General features: G+C 41.8%; 1 protein-coding gene across 1 annotated transcript; it reads right to left on the bottom strand.

Moving 5' to 3' along the window:
* Positions 1-37: 37 nt before the first annotated feature.
* On the bottom strand, positions 38-26,265 carry LOC115140560 (potassium inwardly rectifying channel subfamily J member 3). The gene is made up of 3 exons (XM_029678929.2): positions 24,606-26,265; positions 23,698-23,914; positions 38-3,722 (listed from the first exon to the last, which is right to left on the bottom strand). Exons 1-3 carry the CDS (start codon positions 25,443-25,445, stop codon positions 3,085-3,087), a joined length of 1,695 nt encoding a protein of 564 aa, XP_029534789.1. The 5' UTR covers positions 25,446-26,265; the 3' UTR covers positions 38-3,084.
* Positions 26,266-27,965: the final 1,700 nt, after the last annotated feature.

Below are 27,965 nucleotides of genomic sequence, written 5' to 3'. Positions count from 1 at the left end.
TTTCCATAACGCCTTCACATGTTTAACTCTTCAGATGTCAACAAGCATTTTGCATTTTATTGTAGTACCCTCTTTACAGTTAGTACCAACAGATACAGGCAATGTCAATGAAACAAGGAGAGACACATCAGCAGAGCCATTCAATTCATATTGCTCTGCGTATTCTAATTCCACCAACACATCTGAGCAGAATTACAAGTCAGAGTTTCTGCTATTACCTGCCTCTCCTACAGTAGGAAAAGAGAACATGTGACAAAGATGTACGTCTTTAAAGTTCACATACAGTAAGTCAAGGACTACGGTGTGGGTGCAGTTTTTCTGGGTGCAGTTATGAAACCTTTAATGGATAGAGATCTCAGGGACACTGGCGTTCTGAGGGCAGATGACCAAGGCAAATAGCACCTGGTGCAAAGATTTCCTTGATGACAAAGGGAAATTGGCTCAGCTGAGGTAAGTGCTGATTTAAGGTGCATTGTGGGGATTTAGTCTACACTTCAGGAGCACTGAGGATAATGGCACCTGGAGCTCTGATACTATGATCCATGTCACATAGGCTTATTTAAGATTCTGAACTAAAGCTTATCTCTGGATAGAGAACAGACTTAATCCAATGGCAAGCTTGATATGATACTGCATTGACTTACTGTATATAATAAACCATTTTAGGTCACTTTATAAAACAAAGCCAGTCATGCTTATTCATACATTCAAAACATACCTTTAGATTTTATTACAGTGCATCCGGAAAGTATTCAGACCCCTTGACTTTGTTGTTGTTACATTACAGCCTTATTCCAATATTGATTCAATTGGAGTTCAATATTGGTTTCATCAGACCTGAGAATCTTGTTTCTCATGGTCTTAAGAGTCCTTTTGGTGCCTTTTGGAATTCTCCAAGCGGGCTGTCATGTGCCTTTTACTGAGGAGTGGCTTCTGTCTGGCCACTCTACCATAAAGGCCTGATTGGTGGAGTGCTGCAGAGATGGTTGTTCTTCTGGAAGGTTCTCCCATCTCCGCAAAGGAAGTCTGGAGCTCTGTCAGAGTGACCATTGGTTTCTTGGTCACCTCCCTGACCAGGTCCCTTGATCCCCGATTGCTCAGTTTGGCCGGGTGGCTAAGCTCTAGGAAGAGTCTTATAGGTTACAAACTTCCATTCTTAAACTTCCATTTAAGAATGATGGAGGCCACTGTGTTCTTGGGGACCTTCAATTCTGCAGACATTCCTGTGTCGAGGCACAGATTCCTTCAACCTCATGACTTCGTTTTTGCTCAGACATGCACTGTCAACTGTGGGACCTTATATAGACGTGTGCCTTTCCAAATCATGTCCAATCAATCGAGTTGTAGAAACATCTCAAGGATGATCGATGGAATCCACCTGAGCTCTTATGTAAATGATGTATTATGCACTTATGTAAATAAAGTATTTCTGTTTTTATTTTTTTTTATAAATTTACCCCCAAATATTTGCATCTGTTTTCACTTTGTCATTATGGGGTATTGTGTGTAGACGAGGGGAACAAATGTATTTAATCCATTTTAGATTAAGGCTGTAACGTACCAAAAGTTGGAAAAAGTGAAGGGTTCTGGATACTTTCCGAATGCACCATATGTCATATCCATAACAAGTAGGGCTTTTGTCATGTTTTTGTCTTCTATACAAGCTTTTTAATTTCTTTGATAGTGTCCACAAAAAGCTAGCTACCCGTGTCCCATTAAATCAACGTGTCAAGAACTGATCTTAGATTTTTATTCCTGAAGAGTATAAGGATCATACAATATCATTGGTGCTTTTAGTTGAACCAGATTCCATGGATTTGGTAAATATAATGGTTATTGGGCTGCTGCAGACCCTGTGGCTATATAAAGATTATAGTCATTATAACATTATTGCTTTAGTTAAACAGGGAGCCTATGGACTCTTAAGACAAAGGTGGTGACTTTTTCCTAAATATGCTATAGGTCCACCTCTAAATCTATATTTCTGCAGTAACACTTAAGTTGAAATTTTGGTGCACATGTTCGTTGAATTAAATGTAGAATGAATAAGAATTTGAAATTCCAAACTACAGTACTGTTCAATAAGGCATGCGTGACCATGGATTTAGTTGTTTGCCTTCCATGTAAAAGAGTAATTTTTACAGTACTGCTCAGGACATTTATGTCAAAAAGCCATAAATTCGTACTGCCATAAACAGTGTACAGTGTTGTGCTTATAAGGCTGTAGTTTCTGTACAGCACTTTGTGACATCAGCTGATGTAAGAAGGGCTTTATAAATACATTTGATTGAATTTGATTGATAGTACTGGTCGTTTCAACATAAGTGTTACCTTGAAAAGTGAGTTCAGGTTGCTTAATAAGATTGTGCCCAGTTCCAATATAACATATGATATGGATCATGCATTTTCAAATATAGATTGCATCATCCAGCAACATACGGTACGCTTGCTGAACTAAGAAGTTCTTAAAATTGCACATGGTAAAATATCATCCTATACATGAAAATACCAAAAATACAGCTGTGAACAATCGTGGAAATGGAAACAAGGTAATATAGTTAAGGCTAAACATCTGTGTCTATTACCTTTGTATAGCTAAGTCAATAAAAGCAGCATGCATTTAACGGAACATTGCCACACAATTTTACATTAAACAACAAAAGCAGCCAACTCAAATCGAATGTATGTACCCTTCTTCACCGCAAATGAGTCCCATGTTGTGTAGGTTTTCCATTTTGTAAACCATATGGCTTTGTGCAACTGTTCAGATCCATTGGAAGTAACATCCCTGCTCAAATCATCTCTGTAAAATAATATATCTAGAAATATCATGCCAGAAATGAAAGAAACTAGGTTTTACATGCACTTAGTGTATCGTACGTGCCAGATTGTGCTTATCATACATTGTCTTTCATCATAGCATGTATACTTATATCCAGGAACAAATCTGCGGTATTCTATCTAGGTATACTTTATCTGTACGTATTTATATACTACATTTTCTTGAATATAAGAATCATGTCCTTTAATAAATTAGAAATAATAAAGGGTTGGGGTGTAATAAGTTAAAACTGGTCGCCCATTCTACGTGAAGCGGTCGGAATTCATCTTTCTGAGTTTCGGGGGAAGGTGTCCGTCCATTCGGCCCCCTACTCCCCCTCCCCCCTGCATCCTTAGCAGCTTGGGGGGCAAGTCTGCCACGGATTGGCTGATGTGATCGGAGCTGATCTTGGAGGCCATCTTGTTCACCTGTTTCTCATCGGAGACGCCAGGGACGGAGCTGATGCGCTGCAGCTTCATGGGCAGCTCCCCCATGCTCCCGGGGTAGATCATCTCCGATGTGGTGGAGCTCATCCTCAGCAGCTTCCTAGGCATGGGCAGTCCGTCCCGGCCGCAGCCGCCCCCTTGCATCTTCTGCAGCTTGGATGGCAGCTTGGTGGTGGTGCTCTCCTTGTCCTCCAGGGTCTCCAGGCAGTCCATGGAGCTGTTCTTCCCCCCCTCGCCACTGTTGCACAGGGACGGGGCCATGAGAGGAGAGGATATGAGCAGGTTTTCCTCCTGCTCCTTCACGCTGTACGGGGGGGTGTTGACCTCAAACGTGGCGTGGAACTGGGAGTAGTCCACCTTGAAGAACCCCTCCTCCAGAGAGATGACTGGGAAGAAACGATGTCCCCATAGAACCTCGTCCTCAGTGTAAGAAGTCCTCGCTTGGCAAGTCATCCCTGTCGAACACAGACAAAACAACAAAAACAAAAAAAGATCATGTATGATTGGCTTGATTGTCTCCATGTCTTTATTTCAGGAAATTTAATTGACGACTTCGACTCTATGCAGGGAATTATGCACAATTGCCTGTGGACAAGGCAGACAAGGCTAATGCTATGGAGATGAATGCTATGCTAGTCAAATATATAAACAAACACTTCAGAATCAAAGAGAAACCCTGATTCAATTACATGGCTGACGAAGTGCCCTCAGCTCAGTCACAAGAGTGAAGTGTTCCTCAAAGATTATTTTCCTTCAACAAACAATATCCCTCACAAACTGACGTGATGAATAAGTACATATAAACACAGAAAGTGGCCTCAAAAAATACTTCATTTATTTTCCGATTCCATACAACATTAATGAGCAAGTTCCTCAGTAGGTTGAGAACGACGCAGGGGATAGCTGAGCGAGTGCATTCAGCGATTACTTTTGAGTTGAAAAGCGCTACGATGTAAAACACCGTTTGCCTTCGGCGATCTATTCCTGTATAGATTTGGTCTGATGAGAAAAATAACTAAACCATTTCCTCTCCCAAACCACTGTAACAAAATGAAAAAGCACACAGTGTTTTACCTATGTTATTGTTTTTTTTTAAAGTCACTATGTCAGTGCTAAAATTGTCAACTACTAAAGGTGCCGCTTTTATGCACATTCTGCAACAGGCATCAATCCAGCTCCTTGTTCTCATCAGTGTACGAGCAACAGTACCGGGAGCATGAAAATAAGAAACTACAAGCATCCACCTAATACATAATGCATACAGTACAGTGCACACGAGTGGGATTCATTGTCTTTGGAGGAGTACAACATAAACAAGATGCCTCTACATCTTTATTCCTAAAATACTGTTTTCATTTTGTCTTGCATTGACAGGGAAACAATTGCTATTTTCGGAGGCACTGAATCATGTTAAGACACTTTAAAAACAATTTCCTAAATAAGTAAGATGTCTTTTATCTAAGCCACCCGGGGTCTTTAGCTACTTGGCAATTTAGTCCACATCGTAACCTTGGTTAGGAACGACAAAAGAGCAGATTAAAGATAATCAAATGACTTGAGTGACGGACCAGAGGAGGCTTAGCAAAGATAAGGATGCAATGGGTCCAATGGGCTTTCCTGACAACTCGTATACCTTTTTGCGAAACAAATATTCATCAGCATGTATGGGACTTCCAATTCAAAGCCTGTTGACATAACATGTTTGGTCTCAAAATGTTAATGTGCCTATGACAAGTGGTTAATTAGGTCATCATAGTGCTGCCTGAAGAATGTCAGCCTGACCAAAGCAGATTTCATGCATTATTTATTTTTTCCTTAAAAGTTGCTTTTAAGAAAAGAAGATACAATAACAAAAGATAAGATGAAGTTAAAATAAGAGAGCTTTGTGGGATACTATTTTAGCAAGGTCAGTGTGATCAGCCATGTTGCCCGTCAAGGTCTGTGAAGGAAAGTTCAAAGTTCATAAGGTTTGTTTCCATAGATTAAACAAGATACACTCAATCATGAGCACCAGGAATTCATTTTTTTTGTTTTGTTACTGGAGACGTTGAATGAAATGAATGCTTAACAAACACTCCACCAGTTTACCCATAAACAAATTAATACAATTAGTCAAATGATGAGGAATGAATTAATGAGCAACAACATTCATTTTGTTTTACATAAAAGTTACAGGTTCATCTTCAGTGACAACCCTCTCGTCACTGTTATTCGGCAGACGCTATATCGTAATTACTGTTACATGATCTGAATACTTGCAGTGTATCAATCCACCCTCCGCGGAGCTCCATGCAAACCTTTTGTTCTTCGGAATGTCTAGGAAAACGTGGCTGCTGAAAGCAGCGTTTTGCACTGTCGCCCCACAATTCATGAATCAATAGAAACAAATTCTAACAGAGATGAGATGCACGGCTTATCATCTGTCAGTCCAGAACATTGAACTGAGCCACGTCTTCCTATTTCCTTTTAACTAAGTATCCAAGCTGTTACAAAGCTGGAGGCACTTGTGTTCTTGAAGGTCTGTTGAAGTCCATTAAAAGCTGAGTGGTTGCCCTGATATAAATACCACATATACTAATTGCTAGCGTAATAATGCCCTGGCAGCAATAAATGAATCATAAGCATAAGCATTCAAAGAGACTAAAGATCATGGTACACTAGGTATTGCTAATCTTAATGGAAGCTATGATCATCTTTGTTTCTGCCACAGTTTCCAAGGTCCATAGAATAATGCGCTGACAACAGTTTTTAACAGCCACAGACAAGTCACAGATGTGCCAGAGTTATTAACATTGAGTACGGTCAGGGTATTCTGGGCATTATTTCAGCCCTATCGCTCTGCACTTCTGAGTGCTCTCGGCATATGGAAATATGCTTCAATGACTGGGGTCCACAGTAATAATAGGGACTTGAGGTTGAGAAGCCAATTGAGGCTAAGTGCAGGGAATCTTGTAGTCATTTGTATCATGAACTTGTCACACTGCAAAAATCTTCCAAAGCATATAGTCACACGACATGTTGACCAACAGGCATATACTGTAAGCTCAAAGGTTGAGTATTGGTGTACACATGCAAAAGCACACTTCTACTACACTGGTATTTTGCTTAAACCCTCAGTAATTCTTGTATCATTTTACCACCAATAACGGCGTGCCTGTTATCGTAGCTGTATGTATACATACCACTCCAGACCGATGCTGGCACTAAAACAGCACTAAATGCGCTCCTAGTGGCCGGGGACTTTAATGCAGGGAAACTTAAATAAGTTTGACCTCATTTCTATCAGCATGTTAAATGTGCAACCAGAGGGGAAATACATTCTACACCACCTTTACTCCACACACAAAGATGCGTAGAAAGCTCTCCCTCACCCTCCAATTGGCAAATCTGACCATAATTCTATCCTCCTGATTCCGGCTTACAAGCAATACTTAAAGCAGGAAGCACCATTGACTCGGTCTATAAAAAAATGTGATCAGATGAAGCAGATGCTAAACTACAGGACTGTTTTGTTAGCACAGACTGGAATATGTTGCGAGATTCTTCCGATGGCATTGAGGAGCACACCACATCAGTCACTGGCTTTATCAATAAGTGCATCGAGGACAAGAATCGGGAATCGACTCCACATCCCTGGTGTAGGAAGCGCCATGCTCTAGCAACTGAGCCTCTCTGCTATTTTAGTCAGAAGTGGGCTAAGAGTCACGTCCCAAAGACTGCCAGAGACACACAGAACATATTAAAAGTCAATATCACACACCACTCGATGGAAAATAATCAGTAGAGGATATTCAAATATTGTCCCGGAGCATGACAGGAGATTATTAAAGCAAAGAAACAGACATTTCCTCCATTAATTCTAGCACAAATGAACACAAATAGAATTTTCCTCCATTAATTCTACCACAAATTTACCAAAATATAACTTTCCTCCATTAACTCCGCAACATAATCATATTCAGTGATCTATAGAAATTGGCACACATAAGGATAATCGCACAGTTCATCTGAAATCAGATAATCAACTTCTGGTTCCCTGTTGGGTAGCTCTCTATTTTCTGATCTGCATCCTATTGAGCGGCCTCGTATTGGAGGAGAGCCCAGCAATTTTGTAATAGCACCATCGACAGCATGGCAAAAAGGTAAAGTGGTGAGGTATAAGTGGGTTCATTCCTGCATCCATACACTAAAGGCCATCGACAGTCTCACTGAAGAGGCTGCTCTGTTGCTTTCCTTTTCACCCATAGGGAAAAGCCCCAATTACAGACAAATTGCTATCATAACCATTTTGGAAACTTGGAGGTGATATGACTATGATCAAACACAGCCAAACAGCTTTGCTGTGCGTTTTAGATGAGTATAATAAGCTACACTATATACAGCGCATTCGGAAAGTATTCAGACCCATTCCCTTTTCCCCTTTTACGTTACAGCCTTATTCTAAAATGTATTCAATACATGCTTTCCCTCATCAATCTACACGCAATACCCCATAATGACAAAGCGAAAACAGGTTTTTAGAAATGTTTGCAAATGTATTATAAATTAAAAACAGAAATACCTTATTTACATAAGTACTCAGACCCTTTTCTATGAGACGAAATTGACCGCAGGTGCATCCTGTTTCCATTGATCGTCCTTGAGGTGTTTCTACAACTTGATTGGAGTCCACCTGTGGTAAATTCAAATGATTGGACATGATTTGGAAAGGCACACACCGGTCTATATAAGGTCCCACAGTTGACAGTGCATGTCAGGGCAAAAACCAAGCCATGAGGTTAAAGAAATTGTCCATAAAGCTAAGAGACAGGATTGTGTCAATGCACAGATCTGGGGAAGGCTATCAAAAAATGTCTGCAGAATTGAAGGTCCCCAAGAACACAGTGGCCTCCATCATTCTTAAATGGAAGAAGTTTGGAACCAGCAAGACTCTTCCTAGAGCTGGCAACACGGCCAAACTGAGCAATCGGGGGAGAAGGGCCTTAGTCGGGGAGGTAATCAAGAACCTGATGGTCACTCTGACAGAGCTCCAGAGTTCCTCTGTGGAGATGGGTGAACCTTCAAGGATGACCATCTCTGCAGCACTCCCAAAAATCAGGCCTTTGTGTTAGAGTGGCCAGACGGAAGCCACTCCACAGTAAAAGGCACATGACAGCCGGCTTGAAGTTTCCCAGAAGGCACCAAAAGAACTCTCAGACCATGAGAAACAAGATTCTCTGCTCTGATTGAAACCAAGATTGAAGTCTTTGGCCTGAATTCCTGAAACCATCCCTACAGTGAAGCATTGTGGTGGCAGCATCATGTTGTGGGGATGAAACCAAGATTGAAGTCTTTGGCCTGAATTCCTGAAACCATCCCTACAGTGAAGCATTGTGGTGGCAGCATCATGTTGTGGGGATGTTTTTAGCGGCAGGGACAGGAAAACTAGTCAGGAATAAGGGAAAGACGAACGGAGCAAAGTACAGAGAGACCCTTGATGAAAACCTCCTCCAGAGCGCTCAGGACCTCAGGACATCGTGAGGTAAAGGTTCACCTTCCAACAGGACAAAGACCCTAAGCACACAGCCAAGACAACGCAGGAGTGGCTTCGGGACAAGTCTCTGAATGTTCTTGAGTGGTCTAGCCAGAGTCCGGACTTGAACCTGATCGAACATCTCTGAAAAGAACTGTAAGTAGCTGTGCAGCGACGCTCCTCGTCCAACATGACAGAGTTTGAGAGGATCTGCAGAGAAAAATGGGAGAAAATCCTCAAATACATGTGTGCCAAGCTTGTAGCGTTATACACAAGACTCGAGGCTGTAATCCCTGCCAAAGGTGCTTCAACAAAGTACTGAGTAAAGGGTCTGAATAGTTATGTAAATGTGATATTTAATATTTTTCTTTATATACATTTGTTAAAATAAAATCATTTAAAAAAACGTTGGCTTTGTCATTATGGTGTATTTTTTATTGTGTGTAGATTTATGAGAAGAAGAAAAAACAATTCAATCAATATTGGATAAGGCTGTAATGTAACAAAAAGTGGAAAAAGTAAAGGTGTCTGAATACTTTCCTAATGCACTGTATACAAAAGTATGTGGACACCCCTTCAAATTAGTTTCTGATAGGTGTATAAAATCGAGCACACAGCCATGCAATCTCCATAGACAGACATTGGCAGTAGAATGGCCTTACAGAAGAGCTCAGTGACTTTCAACTTGGCACCGTCATAGGACGCCACCTTTCCAACAAGTCAGTTCCTCAAATTTCTGCCCTGCTAGAGCTGCCTCAGTCAACTGTAAGTGCTGTTATTGTGAAGTGGAAATCTCTCGGAGCAACAACGACTCAGCCGCGAAGTGGTAGGCCACACGAGGTCACAGAACGGGACCGCTGAGTGCTGAAACACTCACTATCGAGTTCCAAACTGCCTCTGGAAGCACGTCAGCACAATAACTGTTTGTCAGGAGCTTCATGAAATAGGTTTTCATGGCCGAGCAGCCGCACACAAGACTAAGATCACCATGTTCAATGACATGTGTTAGCTGGAGTGATGTTAAGCTCACCGCCGACTCTGGAGCAGTGGAAACGCGTTCTCTGGAGTGATGAATCACACTTGTCTGGCAGTCTGACGGACGAATTTGAATCTGAATTTGAATCGCTACCTGCCCGAAGGCATAATGCCAAGGTAAGGTTTGGTGGAGGTGGAATAACGGTCTTGGGCTGTTTTTCATGGTTTCGGGCTAGGTCCCTTAGTTCCATTGAAGGAAAATCTTAACGCTTCAGCATACAATGACATTCGAGACGATTCTGTACTTCCAACTTTGTGGCAGCAGTTTGGGCACAAAGCGAGGTCCATACAGAAATGGTTTGTCGAGATCCGTGTGGAAGAACTTGACTGGCCTGCACAGAGCCCTGACTTCAACCCCATCTAACAACTTTGGGATGAATTGGAGCGCCGACTGCGAGCCAGGCCTAATCACCCAACATCAGTGCCCGAGCTCACTGTTGCTCTTGTGGCTGAATGGAAGCAAGTCCCGAGTGGAAAGCCTTCCCAGAAGAGTGAAGACTGTTAAGACAGGAAAGGGGGGCGCAACCCCATATTAATACCCATGATTTTGGAATGAGATGTTCGACGAGTAGGTGTCCACATACTTTTGGTCATGTAGTGTACCAACAGGCATAAAACACCACGTAATCGTCATACCTGCCTGGAATAGTGTGTTCCTATGGAAACCACATCTACCAATGGTACGTGAGCATAAACACACCATATGAAGTCTATTTGGATTGTCACCTTTGAGTGCAACCCGAGGCAAATGTGGCGCATTTACAGGACACACAAAAGTATATTTCTTGTCTTCGGCCATCCCAATCAAAACAACCATCCATAAAACCACTGGTTTTATCACTCAATACTGGATGATACATTATACCCCTAGTTCCTGACCACAGTGAACTGGTTTGAATGCCTGTTTGCCCCTGACCCTTTCCAGCACATCACTGCTCCTCAAAGTGTATTTGTTTTGATCGAATCCTATGTAGTACCTTATCATTGACGTGAGCTCATATTACAAATACCATATTTAATAAGCACAGTGAAAGGTACCTTTAGTACAGTCTGTCTGGCTCTTTCATCCTCTCCGGGACACAGACTGTGCTTTGTGTACAGACCTCTCTTTGATGTTCTAATGTATACCCTGTAATGTGTACTGCGTGATGAGCACTGTCAACAGCGGAGGCTGCTGAGGAGAGGACGGCTCATAATAATGGCTGGAACGGAGCAACTGGAATGGCACTAAACAAATAGAAACCATGTGTTTGATGTATTTGATACCATGGCACCAATTCAGCTCCAGCCTTTACCACGAGCCTGTCCTCCCTCAATTAAGGTGCCACCAACCTCCTGTGATACCAGATCCAAACAAGTCTTAAGAGACAGAAACACCTATAGTGGTGTCAGTTTGTTTTTGAGATAATCTCAGGAGATTGGTAATTTTATATATTATATTTTATATTGTGCCTTCTCTGTATAAATTGGATGTTGCGCCATAAAACTGGATGTTGCAAAATATTTAACTTTAATTAGATGGTGAAATCAGATAGACGGGATTTGAAGCGTGAAAGCCCTGCAAAACACATACTATTTTCAAATATCAGATTATTAGTAAAGGAAACTGAGCTGCAAACAAGACTCAATTTGCCTTCTTTTTACAGCAGGTAAATCTACAATATACCAAAGGAATTTTGCTCTTCAAATTGAATATACACTATATTTCTCATGCAAAAACGTGTTGCCATTGAGAGAGTATTAAGGGCAAAGGACATTGATCTCGCTGAGGTTGTATGTTTGGGAGTCTATCAAAAGCTAGTACTTTGTGAGTAAATAAGGTGAAAGCACCAATTTGTAAGTCGCTCTGGATAAGAGCGTCTGCTAAATGACTTAAATGTAAATGTAAATGTAAATGAAGCTAGCTAGCATAGCAGGATAATACTGAGCTCTCTTGTGTTTCAAATAACAAAGTCAAGACGCAGCCAAGTCGCTAAGGTGACAGGGAGATAAAATTGATTCTTTGGGTGGCAGGAATGGAACATAAACTAGGAGGAAGATTGCCAATAGTTTCTGCTTGATGGTGACTCACAAAACGTACTGGCATTCATGGAGCAGAGAGTCTCGAACGTAAGCTTATCGAGGATATAGAAGCCACAGGAGCAGAGGATTATATCCGTCGTATACTGGAGATCAGGCACAACTCCACTGTCTCCACAGCTCAAGGACCAGAGTCCTGCATCCCGGCTTTAGATAGATGCCTGTTTTATTCAATCCAGTTCTTACATATCAACAAATCCATACACATCATTTGACTTCAGAAAACAGTTTATTTGACAACACTCACAACCACCTGCACTCTTTGGAAAATAGAGCAATGCAAATTGAGCAACGCATTTACATATTTATGCAAATGTTTGATTGCCCGTTTTTCAGATTAGCCTTCCTCTGCACTTCGACTCCCACAGTCCAAGTCACTGGGAGAAAGGTGGGCGTAAAAAGTCCTCCCCGACCTCTCTATTCTCTCACAGACGAGGATCTGCAGATGTAAGACACCCTCTCACAAACAAACACTTGCAAGCACGCAAGTGTAGCACATGGGGATGTGTGAAACTTACTCCTCAGCCTGAAGTTTCCCCACTTGTGTCAGCGAATGGCTAGCTTTTCTCGTGGCGCCAACTGGTAAGACGCAGGGGGGTGGTCAGGTGTTCCAGCAAGGCAGAGGTCCTAGGTTTGCGCTAGAGGCCGACCGATTATGATTTTTCAGCGCCGATGCCGATTATTGGAGTACCAAAAAAAAGCCTCTACCGATTATTGTCGGACCAAAAAAAAGACGATACCGATTAATCGGCCATTTTTTTTATTTTTTTATTGTAATAATGACAATTACAACAATACTAAATGAACACTTATTTTAACTTAATATAATACATCAATCAAATCAATTTAGCCTCAAATAAATAATGAAACATTTTCAATTTGGTTTAAATAATGCAAAAACAAAGTGTTGGAGAAGAAAGTAAAAGTGCAATATGTAAAAAAGCTAACGTTTAAGTTCCTTGCTCAGAACATGAGAACATATGAAATCTGGTGGTTCCTTTTAACATGAGTCTTCAATATTCCCAGGTAAGAAGTTTCCTGTTACGTTGCACAACCTTCAATGTTATGTCATAATTCTGGCAAATTAGTTCGCAACGAGCCAGGCGGCCCAAACTGCTGCATATACCCTGACTCTGCTTGCACACAACGCAAGAGAAGTGACACAATTTCCCTAGTTTAATATTGCCTGCTAACATGAATTTCTTTTAACTAAATATGCAGGTTTAAAATATATACTTCTGTGTATTGATTTTAAGAAAGGCATTGATGTTTATGGTTAGGTACATTCGTGCAATGATTATGCTTTTTTCGCAAATGCGCTTTTGTTTAAATCATCCCCCGTTTGGCAAAGTTGGCTGTCTTTGTTAGGAAGAAATAGTCTTCACAGTTCGCAACGAGCCAGGCGGCCCAAACTGCTGCATATACCCTGACTCTGCTTGCACACAACGCAAGAGAAGTGACACAATTTCCCTAGTTAAAAGAAATTCATGTTAGCAGGCAATATTAACTAAATATGCAGGTTTAAAAATATATACTTGTGTACACATTTTAAGAAAGGCATTGATGTTTATGGTTAGGTACACATTGGTGCAACGGCAGTGCTTTTTTTCCACGAATGCGCTTGTTAAATCACCCGTTTGGCAAAGTAGGCTATGATTCAAGGATAAATTAACAGGCACCGCCTCGATTATATTCAACGCAGGACAAGCTAGATGAACTAGTAATATCATCAACTATGAGTAGTTAACTAGTGATTATGTTAAGATTGATTGTTTTTTATAGATATGTTTAATGCTAGCTAGCACCTTACCTTGGCTGCTTGCTGCACTCGCATAATAGGTAGTCAGCATGCCACGCAGTCTTCTCGTGGAGTGCAATGTAATCGGCCATGATCGGTGTCCAAAAATGCCGATTACCAATTGTTATGAAAACATGAAATCGGCCCTAATTAAATCGGTCGACCTCTAGTTCGCGCCTCGGTGTGTGCCGAATCAGGAGGAAATGGTCATCGCTAAAAGCAGCATAACATCATTTATGCATACAACAAACACTCATCCATGCAACCTCACTCACCAGAATATGGCTATCAACACAGTATACAGGCTTTAGAAGCAACTGATCCCCAATCAGAGACAACGATTGGGAACCAATTCAGGCCACCATAGACCTACATTTACCTAGACAATACCTAAACCCCATAGATATACAAAAAACCCTAGATGAGACAAAAACACATATACCACCCTCGTCACACCCTGACCTAACCAAAATAATGAAGAAAACAAAGATAACTAAGGTCAGGGCGTGACAGAAGCATTATCTGTGAAGGAAACAGTGGCGGAGGCAAGACTGTGAATCAGCGCTCTGGACAGTGAATACAGAGAATCATGAGTCAACCCTCTAATGCTTGCACCGTTAAGATTATTTTCTGTGAACAAATCACATTAACATATGAATGCTTGAATTATTTACCAAACGGTGAGCAGCAGCAGCTAACTAACAATGCATCATGTGGAAGGTTGTTGCTGAAAAGCAGAAGAATTACATCCCTGCTTGACTGCTTTTTGGCCCCGCGGTATCAAATATTAAGGAGACGGCACTGAGCTCGAGCAGCACGGAGGACAACTGATAAAAGAGAGAGGGAATAAGCATCCAAGAGATGTCGTCTTTAATGGAGAAGGAACATTTGAATTCACAGGACATACAGTACAGCAATAATACTGTGCTGAGTACGGTACTTTGGGTTCCTAACAACTGATTATACACATTTTTCCATGAAACGCCTGAAAGGCCACAACAAATTGTGTCTATTAGAGGATATGAGAAATGTTTCGCTCATTTTGATACAGATACATCTGTTATGGGCACAAGTCCTCTCTAAGACAGACAATCTGTTGCTATGGTGACCGCCATCAAACGGTACACTGAGATGAAACACGGTATTCTTTTAGAGGCCTGCTTTTTTCCCTCTTTGATTTGTCGTAGATGAATACAACATTCCTCAGCTGTAATGCTATTTAAGAATTCAATCAATTTGTTAAGGTTGCATCCCGAGCTTATTGCATCCCGAGCTTATTGCATCCCGAGCTTATTGCATCCCGAGCTTATTGCATCCCGAGCTTTTTCCACATTATACGACATGCGGTAGGCAAAATGTGCGCAAAAAAAAGAAGAAGAAAAAACACAGAGAAGGAAATATACTGCCGGAGAAAAAATGGTGTAGAAATGTACTGCTATGGGGGATGGGTGTTGAGGGAGCCAGAATACTCAGGCAATAACATCAGTGTGGAGGTAAACAGCAGAGCAGAGAGGAGCAGAGCAGAGGCTGTGTGTGTGTGTGTGAGAGAGAGAGAGAGGAGAGTGTCATTGCCTGCCAAGCCTCTACACAGGGTGAGGTGACAGACCAGGCACAGGAACATACGGCTCTACACAACAGTAAGACCATTAACAAGCAGCAGGGGGGCAGACATTATGAAGGAAAGAGGGTGTTGGTGGTGATGGTGGGTGAGGAGTAGGAGAGGGAGGAGCAGGAGGAGGGGCACACGATCGATTGCCTTGAAGCCAAACACCAACTAATGGTGGGCAGACAAATCACACTCGGAGTGTGGCCATTTAAAAAGGGATATCTCGCATGTTCAGTTAAGCTTGTGTTTTCTCACTATGGTTTGAGTGAGGTCCAATACCCCACAGCATGTCAATGGGACTGAAATAGAAAGCACACATCCCCCTAAGGATTGTCTCACTAGAAGCGCATCCAAAAGACAAAATGTCAATGTGGCTGTGTCTGTTTAGACATAGATCGATTAACGTGCACTTCAGGGACACTCAGACACTATCAATCAATGCTGCACAGTGACCAAAACGCTGAGAGCTAGGCTAGCAATTAGAGCATTGGGCCAGTAACCGAAAGGTCACTGGTTCGAATACCCAAGCTGACAAGGTGGAAATCTGCCGAGGTGCTCTTGAGCAAGGCACTTAACCCTAATTTACTCCAGGGGTGCCGTACTACTATGGCTGACCCTGTAAAACAATGCATTTCACTACACCTATCCAGCATATGATACAAATATTATATATATATATTTTTTTTAAAGCAGAGCACAACGATAACATATGGTTATTGAGGAGCCACCATCTTTAGTCAGTTTTGACCAAGCTCTAACCTACCCATCCTTTGTGAGTCTTTCATATAACCAAGATCTTTGTCGTTTTCCTTTTAGTTCTGGGTGACAAAAGGAGCAGCATGATACCATAATCAACAATTAAACTGACCCTTTATACACTCTTAGAAATACAAGGTGCTATCTAGAACCTAAAATTGTTATAGGGTAACCTTTTAAATAACACTATTTTTTGGTTCTAGGTATAACCCTTTCCAGGGAGGGTTCTACCTGGAACCAAAAATGGTTCCCCTATGGGGACAGCCAAATAGCCCTTTTGGAATCTTTTCTTCTTGGGGGGTAGGCACTAAACAGTATCATTGGCAATATTACTATACACAATACATTGGCGTGATCCTGGACAACACCCTGTCGTTCTCAACTAACATCAAGGCGGTGGCCCGTTCCTGTAGGTTCATGCTCTACAACATCCGCAGAGTACGACCCTGCCTCACACAGGAAGCGGCGCAGGTCCTAATCCAGGCACTTGTCATCTCCCGTCTGGATTACTGCAACTCGCTGTTGGCTGGGCTCCCTGCCTGTGCCATTAAACCCCTACAACTCATCCAGAACGCCGCAGCCCGTCTGGTGTTCAACCTTCCCAAGTTCTCTCACGTCACCCCGCTCCTCCGCTCCCTCCACTGGCTTCCAGTTGAAGCTCGCATCCGCTACAAGACCATGGTGCTTGCCTACGGAGCTGTGAGGGGAACGGCACCTCAGTACCTCCAGGCTCTGATCAGGCCCTACACCCAAACAAGGGCACTGCGTTCATCCACCTCTGGCCTGCTCGCCTCCCTACCACTGAGGAAGTACAGTTCCCGCTCAGCCCAGTCAAAACTGTTCGCTGCTCTGGCCCCCCAATGGTGGAACAAACTCCCTCACGACGCCAGGACAGCGGAGTCAATCACCACCTTCCGGAGACACCTGAAACCCCACCTCTTTAAGGAATACCTAGGATAGGATAAAGTAATCCTTCTCACCCCCCCTTAAAAGATTTAGATGCACTATTGTAAAGTGGCTGTTCCACTAGATGTCATAAGGTGAACGCACCAATTTGTAAGTCGCTCTGGATAAGAGCGTCTGCTAAATGACTTAAATGTAAATGTAATTATTATTAGACGTGCATGTTAATTCCAAAACACATGCAAGTTCTTGGAGAGAAAGAGACAATCATTTCCAACTCTTAAGTAGAGTGACGGCTCTCCGCATCATGGCCTGATTGTTACCTTGGCTCTAGTAGCGTCACCAAATGTGTTCCGCCCATGTCTGCCACGCCACACCCCTTCCTCCCTCCCTCCCAGGATTTAATACAGAGACCTGACAAATCCCCAAAGACACAATGTAAGCTGGTTTCCCCTTGGGAAAGGGGATAAAGAATCCTCCTTGTCATAGCTGGTTCAACCCAATGCCCATTATGTGGAGTCCATTCCTTGTGCAATTACTATATCTTCAGGAAAGGTGAAGCTCCCCAGTGTGTTGTCTGAATCGACACGTTCTCTCACAGTGGGACAAATTTAGACAAAAGTACGCTGTCACTAAGTGGATATCTCTTAATGCAAACTGGTCATGTGCAATTCGACACAATATACATTTAGTCTATTACAGAAATTACAGTACCTCAACTGAGTTAGAATTCCAGCATGAGACGTACAGTACTGTATGTACTACCGAGTGTATGTTCTATACTGTAAACTGAAAAAAAAAAAATTACATTCCAAAAAGATTATCGCACTAAATTTGGTCGCTAATCACAATTAACATTTGCGTTGGAAAAACATGAAGCTTCAACGCGGCTTCTTAATGCAATGAAATGCGTGAGACGGGTCGTTAAAATAAAAATAAAAAAGTTAAATGAAACAAATTAATAAAAAAACCCTGTAAACCACTGGAGAACAGAAGGCTATTAAATAAGTGTCTTATCAGCGCACCCGTGGGGGGGGGGGCGTGACTCTGCCGTGCTCTGACCCTGGGCACATTAGATTTAATCAGAGACTCCTGCTCTCACCTGCTTAGAAGGCCGACTTCCCCTGGCTGAACCCACATTAACCCTTGAACCGCAGAGTGCTTGAGTGTGGGGCGGAATGGAGAGCGGGGATCATGACGGACATGCTCTGGGTGTGATCATTCTGAATTAATTATGGTCACTTACTCCAGGGGCCTTGTCTATCCTTTCACAGTGGTGTGTAATAACAAGCTCCATTCTGACACTATTTACCTCAGACCAACGCATGCCTCTGACTTCTCAGCAAATCTGCTACATGAGATGTAGTCATTTCTCTGAATTCATTATTCTGCTGCTACTCTTTGTGCACGACAAACTCCTCTTTGGCTTGTTTTACTTTCAAGATTATAATGGAAACGTATTATCATAATGCAGTATGTGGATACTATTAATATCTAATTACAACAATTAAAATATTAAAAAAGAGACACACAACTTTGTTTGCTTTTAGGCCATGCCCTCGCAAAACTTGCATAGCCCGGTTCTCTGATATTAAGAGTGCGATATCTCACATGTGGCGGATTCGCTAAGGATCGCCTACTCTCGGAAGGACCAAACAAAAGCTTCTGTTGGGGACAGACTGGTAGAGTGGCAAATGAGGTGAGAGCCTCACCTCCCTTAAAAGGAGCCACTCTCCGGCCCTCCGGTTATTCTCAAGCATGCTTCTTTTCATGTCCCCAAAGTAGTGCCCAATAGGTAAACTCCTATGTGGGAGAGGGCCCGAAGGTTGTCACCCTCGCGATTATAAATCAGTATAATAGTCCCCATGATCCGGCAGGATATCGTCGGATAACTTCTGAGGGTAGTTGCCCGATCAGCGAAGACCATGACACTCTTGCCCGAGCTCTCCTACATGCCAGGTAGACGCCCACTGCGCATACTGGACAACGACGGGGACGCCCTTCTAGGGAAGGTGACAAGTGAAAAGCCATAGGCACATTAACCTGGGGGGAAAAAACCTGTTTAGTCTGAGGGCGCGAACAGTGGCTAGTAGAGCAAGATCCTGCACGGAGCATAGGACCATGGAAAAACGGATTCACACCACTTCTCCACGAAAAGACGCACCAACTGTAAAACAGAGAACATGCATAAGGGGTTGGCACTGTTTTTCAAGAGTCGCGGGCCTGGCTCTTTCCTTTTTATTCTATGCGTCCGGGTGAGGATAGAAAATTGCTTTGTTCGGTGTGGTATAAGCCCTGCATGACGATAGCTGCCAGGACTGGTCGTAAGCAGGTTTGTAACTGCCGTCTGCGGAAATCCACTTGTCATCGAGGGGCTCGAAGATGATGAGGGAAAGCATACGACATCTCCCAATTTTTCCTGGGTATGTTAGCTCTTCCACCCCAAATGGCGTGGTCACCATGTTTTTGGATGAGGTCTCCCTGGGCCCTCGTAGAACTGGTCATTGCTTCGACCAGACTGCAGCAAGTCAGTCTGGATAGATTGGGGGACGCGGGCTCTCGTAGAACTGGTCATCGCTTCGACCAGACTGCAGCAAGTCAGTCTGGATAGATTGGGGGACGCGGGCTCTCGTAGAACTGGTCATCGCTTCGACCAGACTGCAGCAAGTCAGTTTGGATAGATGGGGGGCGCGGGCTCTCGTAGAACTGGTCATCGCTTCGACCAGACTGCAGCAAGTCAGTCTGGATAGATGGGGGACGCGGGCTCTCGTAGAACTGGTCATCGCTTCGACCAGACTGCAGCAAGTCAGTCTGGATAGATGGGGGACGCGGGCTCTCGTAGAACTGGTCATCGCTTCGACCAGACTGCAGCAAGTCAGTCTGGATAGATGGGGGACGCGGGCTCCCGTAGAACTGGTCATCGCTTCGACCAGACTGCAGCAAGTCAGTCTGGATAGATGGGGGACGCGGGCTCTCGGGGCAGAGCAGCCAGTGACATGACGTGAGACGTCATGCAATATGCCCACTCTGTCTTAGTTTTTTTTTCATGTTTTTTGTCCAATATGCAGCATTTTTGTTTAATATTCAACATAAAAAAAGATGGGAAAATTCATTGCAAATACAGCAATATATTTCAAGAGGCTCATAAATCATGATTAAAACATGATAATAACATAATTCCCATGGTTTCCAAAATCCAATGCATTATACTATTTTTTAAAAGTTGTTTTATTTGACTTTTATTTAACTTGGCAAGTCAGTTAAGAACAAATTCTTATTTTCAATGACGGCCTAGGAACAGTGGGTTAACTGCCTGTTCAGGGGCAGAACGACAGATTTGTACCTTGTCAGCTCGGGGATTTGAACTTGCAAGCTTTCGGTTACTAGTCCAACACTCTGAAATGATTCAACTGGCAGAATATTTGGTACAGGAGAAGCCCAACCGTGAGACTACGAGTAACTTGAAAAACACTTTCTTCATCCAGTACTAGAATTTCCACAGACAAACATACTGTATTTATATGCTCACAGATGCACATGAATAAACATCAAATGCACTTTAAATCAATTCAAGTCCACAACAGTCTCATGCCACCCACACGTCTTAGCATGAACAAATAGCAAAAAAAACAATAACAAGGGAGATTCTATTTTTCTCCAATACCAGTGAATCGTGAAAAAGGCTCGGACTGTCATGGAGGAGGCAGAGAGGAAGCCAAGACAACAGGCCACTTCAATGCACAGCTAACTAGTTATGGACCGTGTCCCAAATGGCATCCTATTCCCTATGTAGGGCACTACTTTTGACCAGCGCAATATGGGGATTGCTCTTTTCAAATAGTGTAACAAAATGTTCCACTGTAGCTTTCGGCTGGAGTTGTTCGGGAAAATATTTGTAAACGCCTTGTTAGCGTCATGTAAATGCCACAGCATGTTCCCAATAGCCCATCAATCATTAGCATTTGCATGATAGTCACATCGCAGTCTTCTCACAGAGTTCATTTCCTGCTGATGTGCCAGCCACTGTGTTTCTAAACATAATTGATGAGTGAACACGAAACTTAAATGAAGTGCTTCACAAAATTTTTTTTTTTGCTGAACTGTGAAGCGTCTTGTTAATAAAGAACGGCACACAACTTTTCAGGGAGAAACGTGTTGGTGACAGCATTCTTCCTCTAGTCAATCACACATTCAAAGTCAGCTTGCCATGAAATTAAAATCCCAGCCTTGTTTGTCATGTAACTGAGCTGATCAAAGATGGAGAACGGGACAAAAGTACAAAATTGCATGCTAGATGTGCTGTGTATAATTGGCATACCATTTGAACAGACGAGTGGTAAATCAAATGCAGTCTGCGCAATTTCACTTTTGCATATTACAAAGAAAATGTTATTGCAACTCAGTGATTCAGTACGGTGTTCCCCGGAATGTTGTTTTTGAAACATTTATAGAAGGAACAGTTAACTAAACCTTAACAATTTGGATTAAACAATCCTATCTGTTATATCAATTGCAAATATGTAAATGACAATGTTATAACACTTGAATCAGTAGTCCCTAATGAAGGATATGTAGAAACATTTTTTTTTTTTTAAAGAACGTTGTTCTGCTGAACATGCCATCTTAACAAAGGTATTTAAATCATATGAAAAGTGTATATTTTCTTGTCCTTTTATTATTATATTGTAACACTCTCATATCATACTTTCATGCATGCAGTGACTATGTTCAAATCTCTGACAACATAACAGATGGGAAGCCATGTGGAGCTGACTTTCAGTTTATGATATCATGAGAGGTTGGGATGATGATGTCATTTGAAAAGCTCATTGTGTGAATATGAAGAGAGCTGATTTTCTATGAACATGTAAAAAAAAAAATGTACATGTAAAACTTGGACATGCTGATGTTAGCTAACACCGGTAAATGTCTCTGAATTAATATTTTATAAACATTCTATCTGGCACCCATTAAGCCTTGTAATACCTCACGGTAGCTCTCACGAGTCCACCTCCTAATTTGATCTCAGAAAAGTAGTTATCTTAATATCAGGTTATTTTGTCAGTAGACCTCTTGTTTTGTGTACGGTTACTGACAATTAAATTGCATTACAGTTTTCCCCCATACCATAGGCATAAAATCTAAGTTCAGGTGCAGTGCTGAAATCCAGAACGCTCAAAGAGAGGTTGCCATGGAAACAGAGTTACATTGGACCGAAATGAAAGTGTCTGAGGATTAGACTTTCACTGTACATACATTTTTAACCACATATTGTTTTCACATTGACATCTCTCTTCTTGCTTTTTAACCTAACCCGACCACCTACGTATGTTCGCATTGATACGGTCGAGATTACACTACTACTGTATCTAGAATTAATCTTGACATTGAGAAAACATCAAAAACATGTTAAATTACAATTACAAAATGTGTTTGCTGTCTAATTTGGTTGTTGTGCCCAATGCATATGACACATGTGAACCTTTAACTCCAAAGTGTATGTTTTGAAATTCTTATCCGCATTCTAGAATTTTCCGTGTTGACGACTGACCAATTAATCAAAACTTTGGGAAAAGACAATGACATAACTAGTTCTAAGGACATATTCTACAAGGCGGCACCATTATGACAGACTTATCATACAGCCATTTCTCTGCACCTTTTTGTCTATATATAACATCAATACGTAACCCCTCATAAATAAAATAGTCCAATTAAATGTTCATATACTATACGAGTTGCATGTCAGTTGCTACTGATTTTTCATCGACACTATATTTTTCATCAACACAAATCTACATTGAAAACGGGGATTTCTTAAGAAATCGGAGGACCGAAAAGATTTCAGATTTGAGATACAACTTTTTTTGTGGATATATAATGACATGACGTAAACCGTATACCACTGCCACATACGTACAGTACAGTACAGGACCAACTATTTCACCTTGAACATAACTGTTTTCTGCAGTGGTCTGTATTGCATCAGACAGGACTGGTATGTCATTCCACAATCTTAAAGTACTCCCTGCAGCCATTTATTAACGGTCTCAAATGAAACACTTGAATTTGAAATATGATCACAGCAACCAAAATGTTTCTCAAGTGTCATTACTGTTTTTATTGAATTGACGTTTCCAATTTCAGAAGGAAATTGGGAAAGCAAAGTATACCCCCAGAAGAGTATGAAGTTGTATTGTAAAACAACAAAACTGTTCCCTAGACAGCAATTATTTTAGGAGATCTCATTAAAAAAAATTGAAAATGATTTGTACAAATCTATCAAGGGACTGGCTCTTTAGATAAACTAAACATAATTGAATCCCATGCCATGTTGATGTACTATATTAAACACAGGCCAACCAAATTCAAAAGAGATTGAGCATATCCAAATGCAATTTATTTTTGTGCCATTTCCACTGCAAACGTAAAATCAATCAGAACATATATGATTAATAAACCTATCCAGCTGTGCAACAGAACATCAATAGCACGCAATCAATGACATCCACTATCATCCAGGGGTCAATGGAGAGGCCCATCTGGGTCAACTTACAGTATACACCTGCAGCTTCACGTTATACTCATTCACATCATTATAACACTCATACTGGTGCATTTATTTTGCTGTCATATACTTTAGCCAGAGCCAAACATTCCCCACTAGTTTATCTCAGGGCATAGATATACAATAGGTCCGATACTGCAAGAAAGAAAAACAAGGTATTTGTGATAACTTACCAGTGGTTTCCACTATTCCTTCCAATATGACCACAATTTCAAACTGCTCTGTTTGCATGGATCTCTGGGAGAGTTCGTAGAATGGACTTTTAGTGTCAATCACGTGGCAGATTGTGAGTGGTGAGACGAGGAAGAGCTGATCCGCCCCGGTACTGAAGCCCACGTCCAATTCCAACTGATCCAGTGGAAGAAACTCACCTTCGGGCGTCTGACGAGACTATGGAAGTATTCAGAGAGAGAGAGAGATTGAGAGAGGCTGGGGGGGACAGTTTAACTACTGCAACCCAGTGAGCCATACTGAAAGCTATCCACATTTGGTGAACAATTAAAGAAACCAATCATCAGTAAATATACAGAGTTAGTAAATCAATGTCTATAGCCAGAGCCATATATATAGCTCTGGCTATAGCTAATCAGGCACATCATGCCACATCAAAGGCACATCTCAAGATGTTAATAATGACCCAGTGACTCTCTTCTACTTCAGGGGGCCTGTATAATGGTCAAATGTGTATTTCTATATGAATAGCATTGCCACTAAACTTCCCTGGAATCAATTGCTTTATGTGTTAATTCACATTGGTAGGCTTATTTGCAAATAAAGTGAAAAAAACGACTGTTCATAAAAGTAGGCTCTAGAAATCCATTCATCTATGTTTAATTAGGCCGACATTAATATCAATAGAAATGTCTCTAAAGCGATAAAAGAGCAATACTGGTATTGAAATGTAATATCAGCAGAGAATAATAAACTTTATAATACTCCTCTAAGTATTTGATGTGTAACTATGGCGTAATTAAACAATAAGAAAACGAATAACTTACACTCACATGACAGAAGTAAATGGGGCACTAACGTTTAGATACACAAATATTGTTGTGCATGGGGCCGTAGAAGTGACACTTACTTTCAGCAATTTGCAGCGGATCTGTGCGGACACCATATGGCTATTACGCAGGTTGCCGACTCTGAACATGAGAGTTAGTTTTCCATCTCGCATCGAAATAGCTGCATGTTCACTAAACATCAAGGTCTCTGCCCTTTTTTTGGGCTGGGACATCTTAATGAACATGCAGCCAATCAAAAAAGCATCAACGATTGATCCCAGGATTGACTGGAAAAGAAAGAGAATGATCCCCTCTGGACATTTGTCCGTGATATACCTATAGCCATATCCTATTGTGGCTTCCGTTTCTATGAAGAATAAAAACGCAGAGGGAAAGTTGTAGACATTGGCAACGCATGGCGTATACTTGTCATCGTGGGTTCGATGGAGGTCTCCTCTGATGTAGGCTATGATCCACCACATGAATGCCATGAAGAGCCATGCCACCGTGTATGTTAGGATGAAGATAAATAAATTCCAGCGCCATTTCAAATCGACCAGCGTAGTGAATAAATCGGAAAGGTATCTACTGGTTTCACCACCCAGGTTTCCATGCTGGACGTTACATCGCCCGTTCTTGTCCACAAAGCGTTGCCTCTTCTTCTTCTTCTCTGGTGCCGGCTGGTTGAATCCAGACCCGCTGGATGAGGTGGTCACTACCTGATAATCGTCCCCAAATTTCTTTCGAAGTGCAGACATACTACGATGACAGCCGCGAGAGAAATAATCTGAAGGGTTCAATATAAAGTCTATTTCTGTACAGGACTTCGTTGTAGTTGCAGTAATTGGCCTTATGTTGTGGGCAATATCCCGGAATTGGAAATACGGCGTGGAAAGTGCGTTCTGTAACGAACTAATCATGCACTGTCCCCTCTCTCCACATACTGTTACTACTACTGCACTTCTAATCCATGAAAATAGAGAGGGATAATGTCACTTCAATCACTACAAACAGATCTTCATCCGAAAAGCAGTCTGCTAAAAACAATTACGCACAGGATCATCTTCTAACCAAACGCGTCCGTCGCAGTTCAGGTTTTGAACAGTTTATTATTTGGTGCGTCGCTGCTGATCATCGCCCTCCCAGGCTAGAGCAATCAATGCAGGTTGGGTCAACACTGTCCTCATCTGTGAAGTCCACACCTTGGGTTAAAAGTTTCAATTGTTTCCACGCCCCATCAAGCAATTAAGATGTTGTAGGTAATCAATTAACCGTTGGTTACTGTGATTATAAGCCGTGGTCAAGATGAAACCGCTCCATACATGCTGCACATCCGATGTCAGTGTTGGTGTTGGACACAATTTGGTTCCCAAACCTCCGCTTTGTGCTCCTGCGTGCGCACATAGGATCTGCATTCAGTTCATTGACAGTGGAATATGATGGGAAATAATGGATTCGTGGAACAATTTACTGTCCGGTCATACTTATGTGGTTCCCCTTAACGATGATGCCTGCACGCTGTCTTTCCTGTCCCCCCTTTCCTCTTCGGGTGGAATTTTACTGGTGTTCTTGTGGACGCATGCAATAAGAATCCGACAGCGGCTGCTTCGTTCTTTCCCCTCGATTTTCCACTTCGCGGCTCCTGCGCACTGCACGTTCCGTATGCTAGGATACACTCACTATTGCCTACCGGTACTAAATAGACATACAGTTTGGAAGAAGAGGGAGGGAAGAGGTATGCAGTTAATTTACTTTATTAACACAGTTTGCTAAGATATCATTGCAATCCATTCAAATCAGCCTACCATTGAATAACGCGTTTTAGAGCAGGCTACTGTGCCATTGATTTTTTTTGAACCAGTTCTGATTTTTCTTTAGTGGTACATAGATGGTGGGATAGACAATTATGTAAGGGATAATCAAGGAGGGGCTATGCGTTCTATGAAAAATAATGAACGACGTGGAAGATGTGTTCCATGACGCACTTGCGGGGTGGTGGAATCCTCCACAAAGTTGCATTATTTTCCAGAGAACAGATAGAGCCTCGAGATGATGATCCATTTTATACAAGAGCTATGCATTTACAAATGTGTGCCTAGAAATGTTTTCAAATGTGTTCAAATCACTTTTGCTTTCATAAGCAATAGCCATTGAATTCCACTCTAGAATCCCCTTTTTAGCCAATCAGAAACGAGTATTCAACAACGACATGTATAAGCACCGACAGAAGGGGTTAACCCAGACATATCACAGGGGCTATAAAGCTGAAGCATCCATTTAAAACGTTTTCTCACCACCAAATATGGTAGTGAAAGGAAGTCCAGTAGTGGGAGAGGATGGAACTAGGTGAAACTGGGATGATAGTCTTCTATTTTTCTCATTGATGAAACATCTGATCTCAATTCATTTTTCTGTTCCAAAAATCTGTTACGAGCACAGTTCACCAGAGCAGGCCATTTATTCATTGACCGTGAGACACACGCATTTAACCCTCTTCTCACACTCTCATAGCAAACCTCCTATATCTCACACATTGAAAAGTACTGTTTTTATTTTTCTAATTAGTCCATTGTATAGTCAGCGCGTTAACTTTTCAACTGTGCTCCAAATCGTTTTGAAATCGGAGCATATGCGCCTGCAAATTAAACATCACGAGCAGAACCTCTATCGTTGTCCTGTCTTGCCACAGCACTGAGAGCCGCGACCAATTGAAGCACATGATTGGTCTAGATATGTAAGGGATCAAGGAGATTGGATGCATGTTTTAAAGGAACGCCCCTTAGGATTTTTTTTAATTTTTTTTTTATTTCACCTTTATTTAACCAGGTAAGCAAGTTGAGAACAAGTTCTCATTTACAATTGCGACCTGGCCAAGATAAAGCAAAGCAGTTCGACACATACAACGACACAGAGTTACACATGGAGTAAAACAAACATACAGTCAATAATACAGTATAAAAATAAAAAATAAAAAAAACAAGTCTATATACAATGTGAGCAAATTAGGTGAGAGAAATTAGCTTTGAGTTGAATGGAGAGAGAACGTTCTCTGCCGAGTGTATAAAAGTGTACAAAGAGCAGCACGTTAGCGCTGTTTTATGTACAATGTTGTCAATACAATTAGGTTGCTATTACTCTCATTGCCTATTGTAGAATGCAGCCTATTGACTGCATGTACTAAAGTCAATTTAATCCACACTTGCACTAGTCCCCTAAATTTGTTTCTAAAGGGGGGGCAATACATAGACAACGTATTCGGTTAGGGTGTAGGCGCAAATGTATGTCATCTTGTCTTCAGGAAATTGTATTACCTATTTACTTTATTTTGTCTGATCTGGGGAACAATTCTCATTCTTAACAGTGGGCTAAAATATAGGGTAAATACCGTGCTTGTCAGGAAGAACACTACTGTTATTACTCAAACTTATTTTATTATTCCA

This window comes from Oncorhynchus nerka, linkage group LG1, assembly GCF_034236695.1.
Source record: "Oncorhynchus nerka isolate Pitt River linkage group LG1, Oner_Uvic_2.0, whole genome shotgun sequence".
In the NCBI taxonomy this organism is placed as follows: domain Eukaryota; kingdom Metazoa; phylum Chordata; class Actinopteri; order Salmoniformes; family Salmonidae; genus Oncorhynchus; species Oncorhynchus nerka.
Note: the sequence above shows the minus strand (reverse complement) of the source record. Positions and strands in the feature narration are given on the sequence as shown.

Excerpts from the sequence above, each read along its gene's own strand:
- LOC115140560 (XM_029678929.2), bottom strand. The coding sequence starts at position 25,445 with ATGATTAGTTCGTTACAGAACGCACTTTCCACGCCGTATTTCCAATTC. Across the intron at positions 23,915-24,605 it reads TCCGCTGCAAATTGCTGAAA|TCTCGTCAGACGCCCGAAGG; the intron begins GTAAGTGTCACT and ends ATACTTCCATAG. Across the intron at positions 3,723-23,697 it reads AGGAATAGTGGAAACCACTG|GGATGACTTGCCAAGCGAGG; the intron begins GTAAGTTATCAC and ends TGTGTTCGACAG.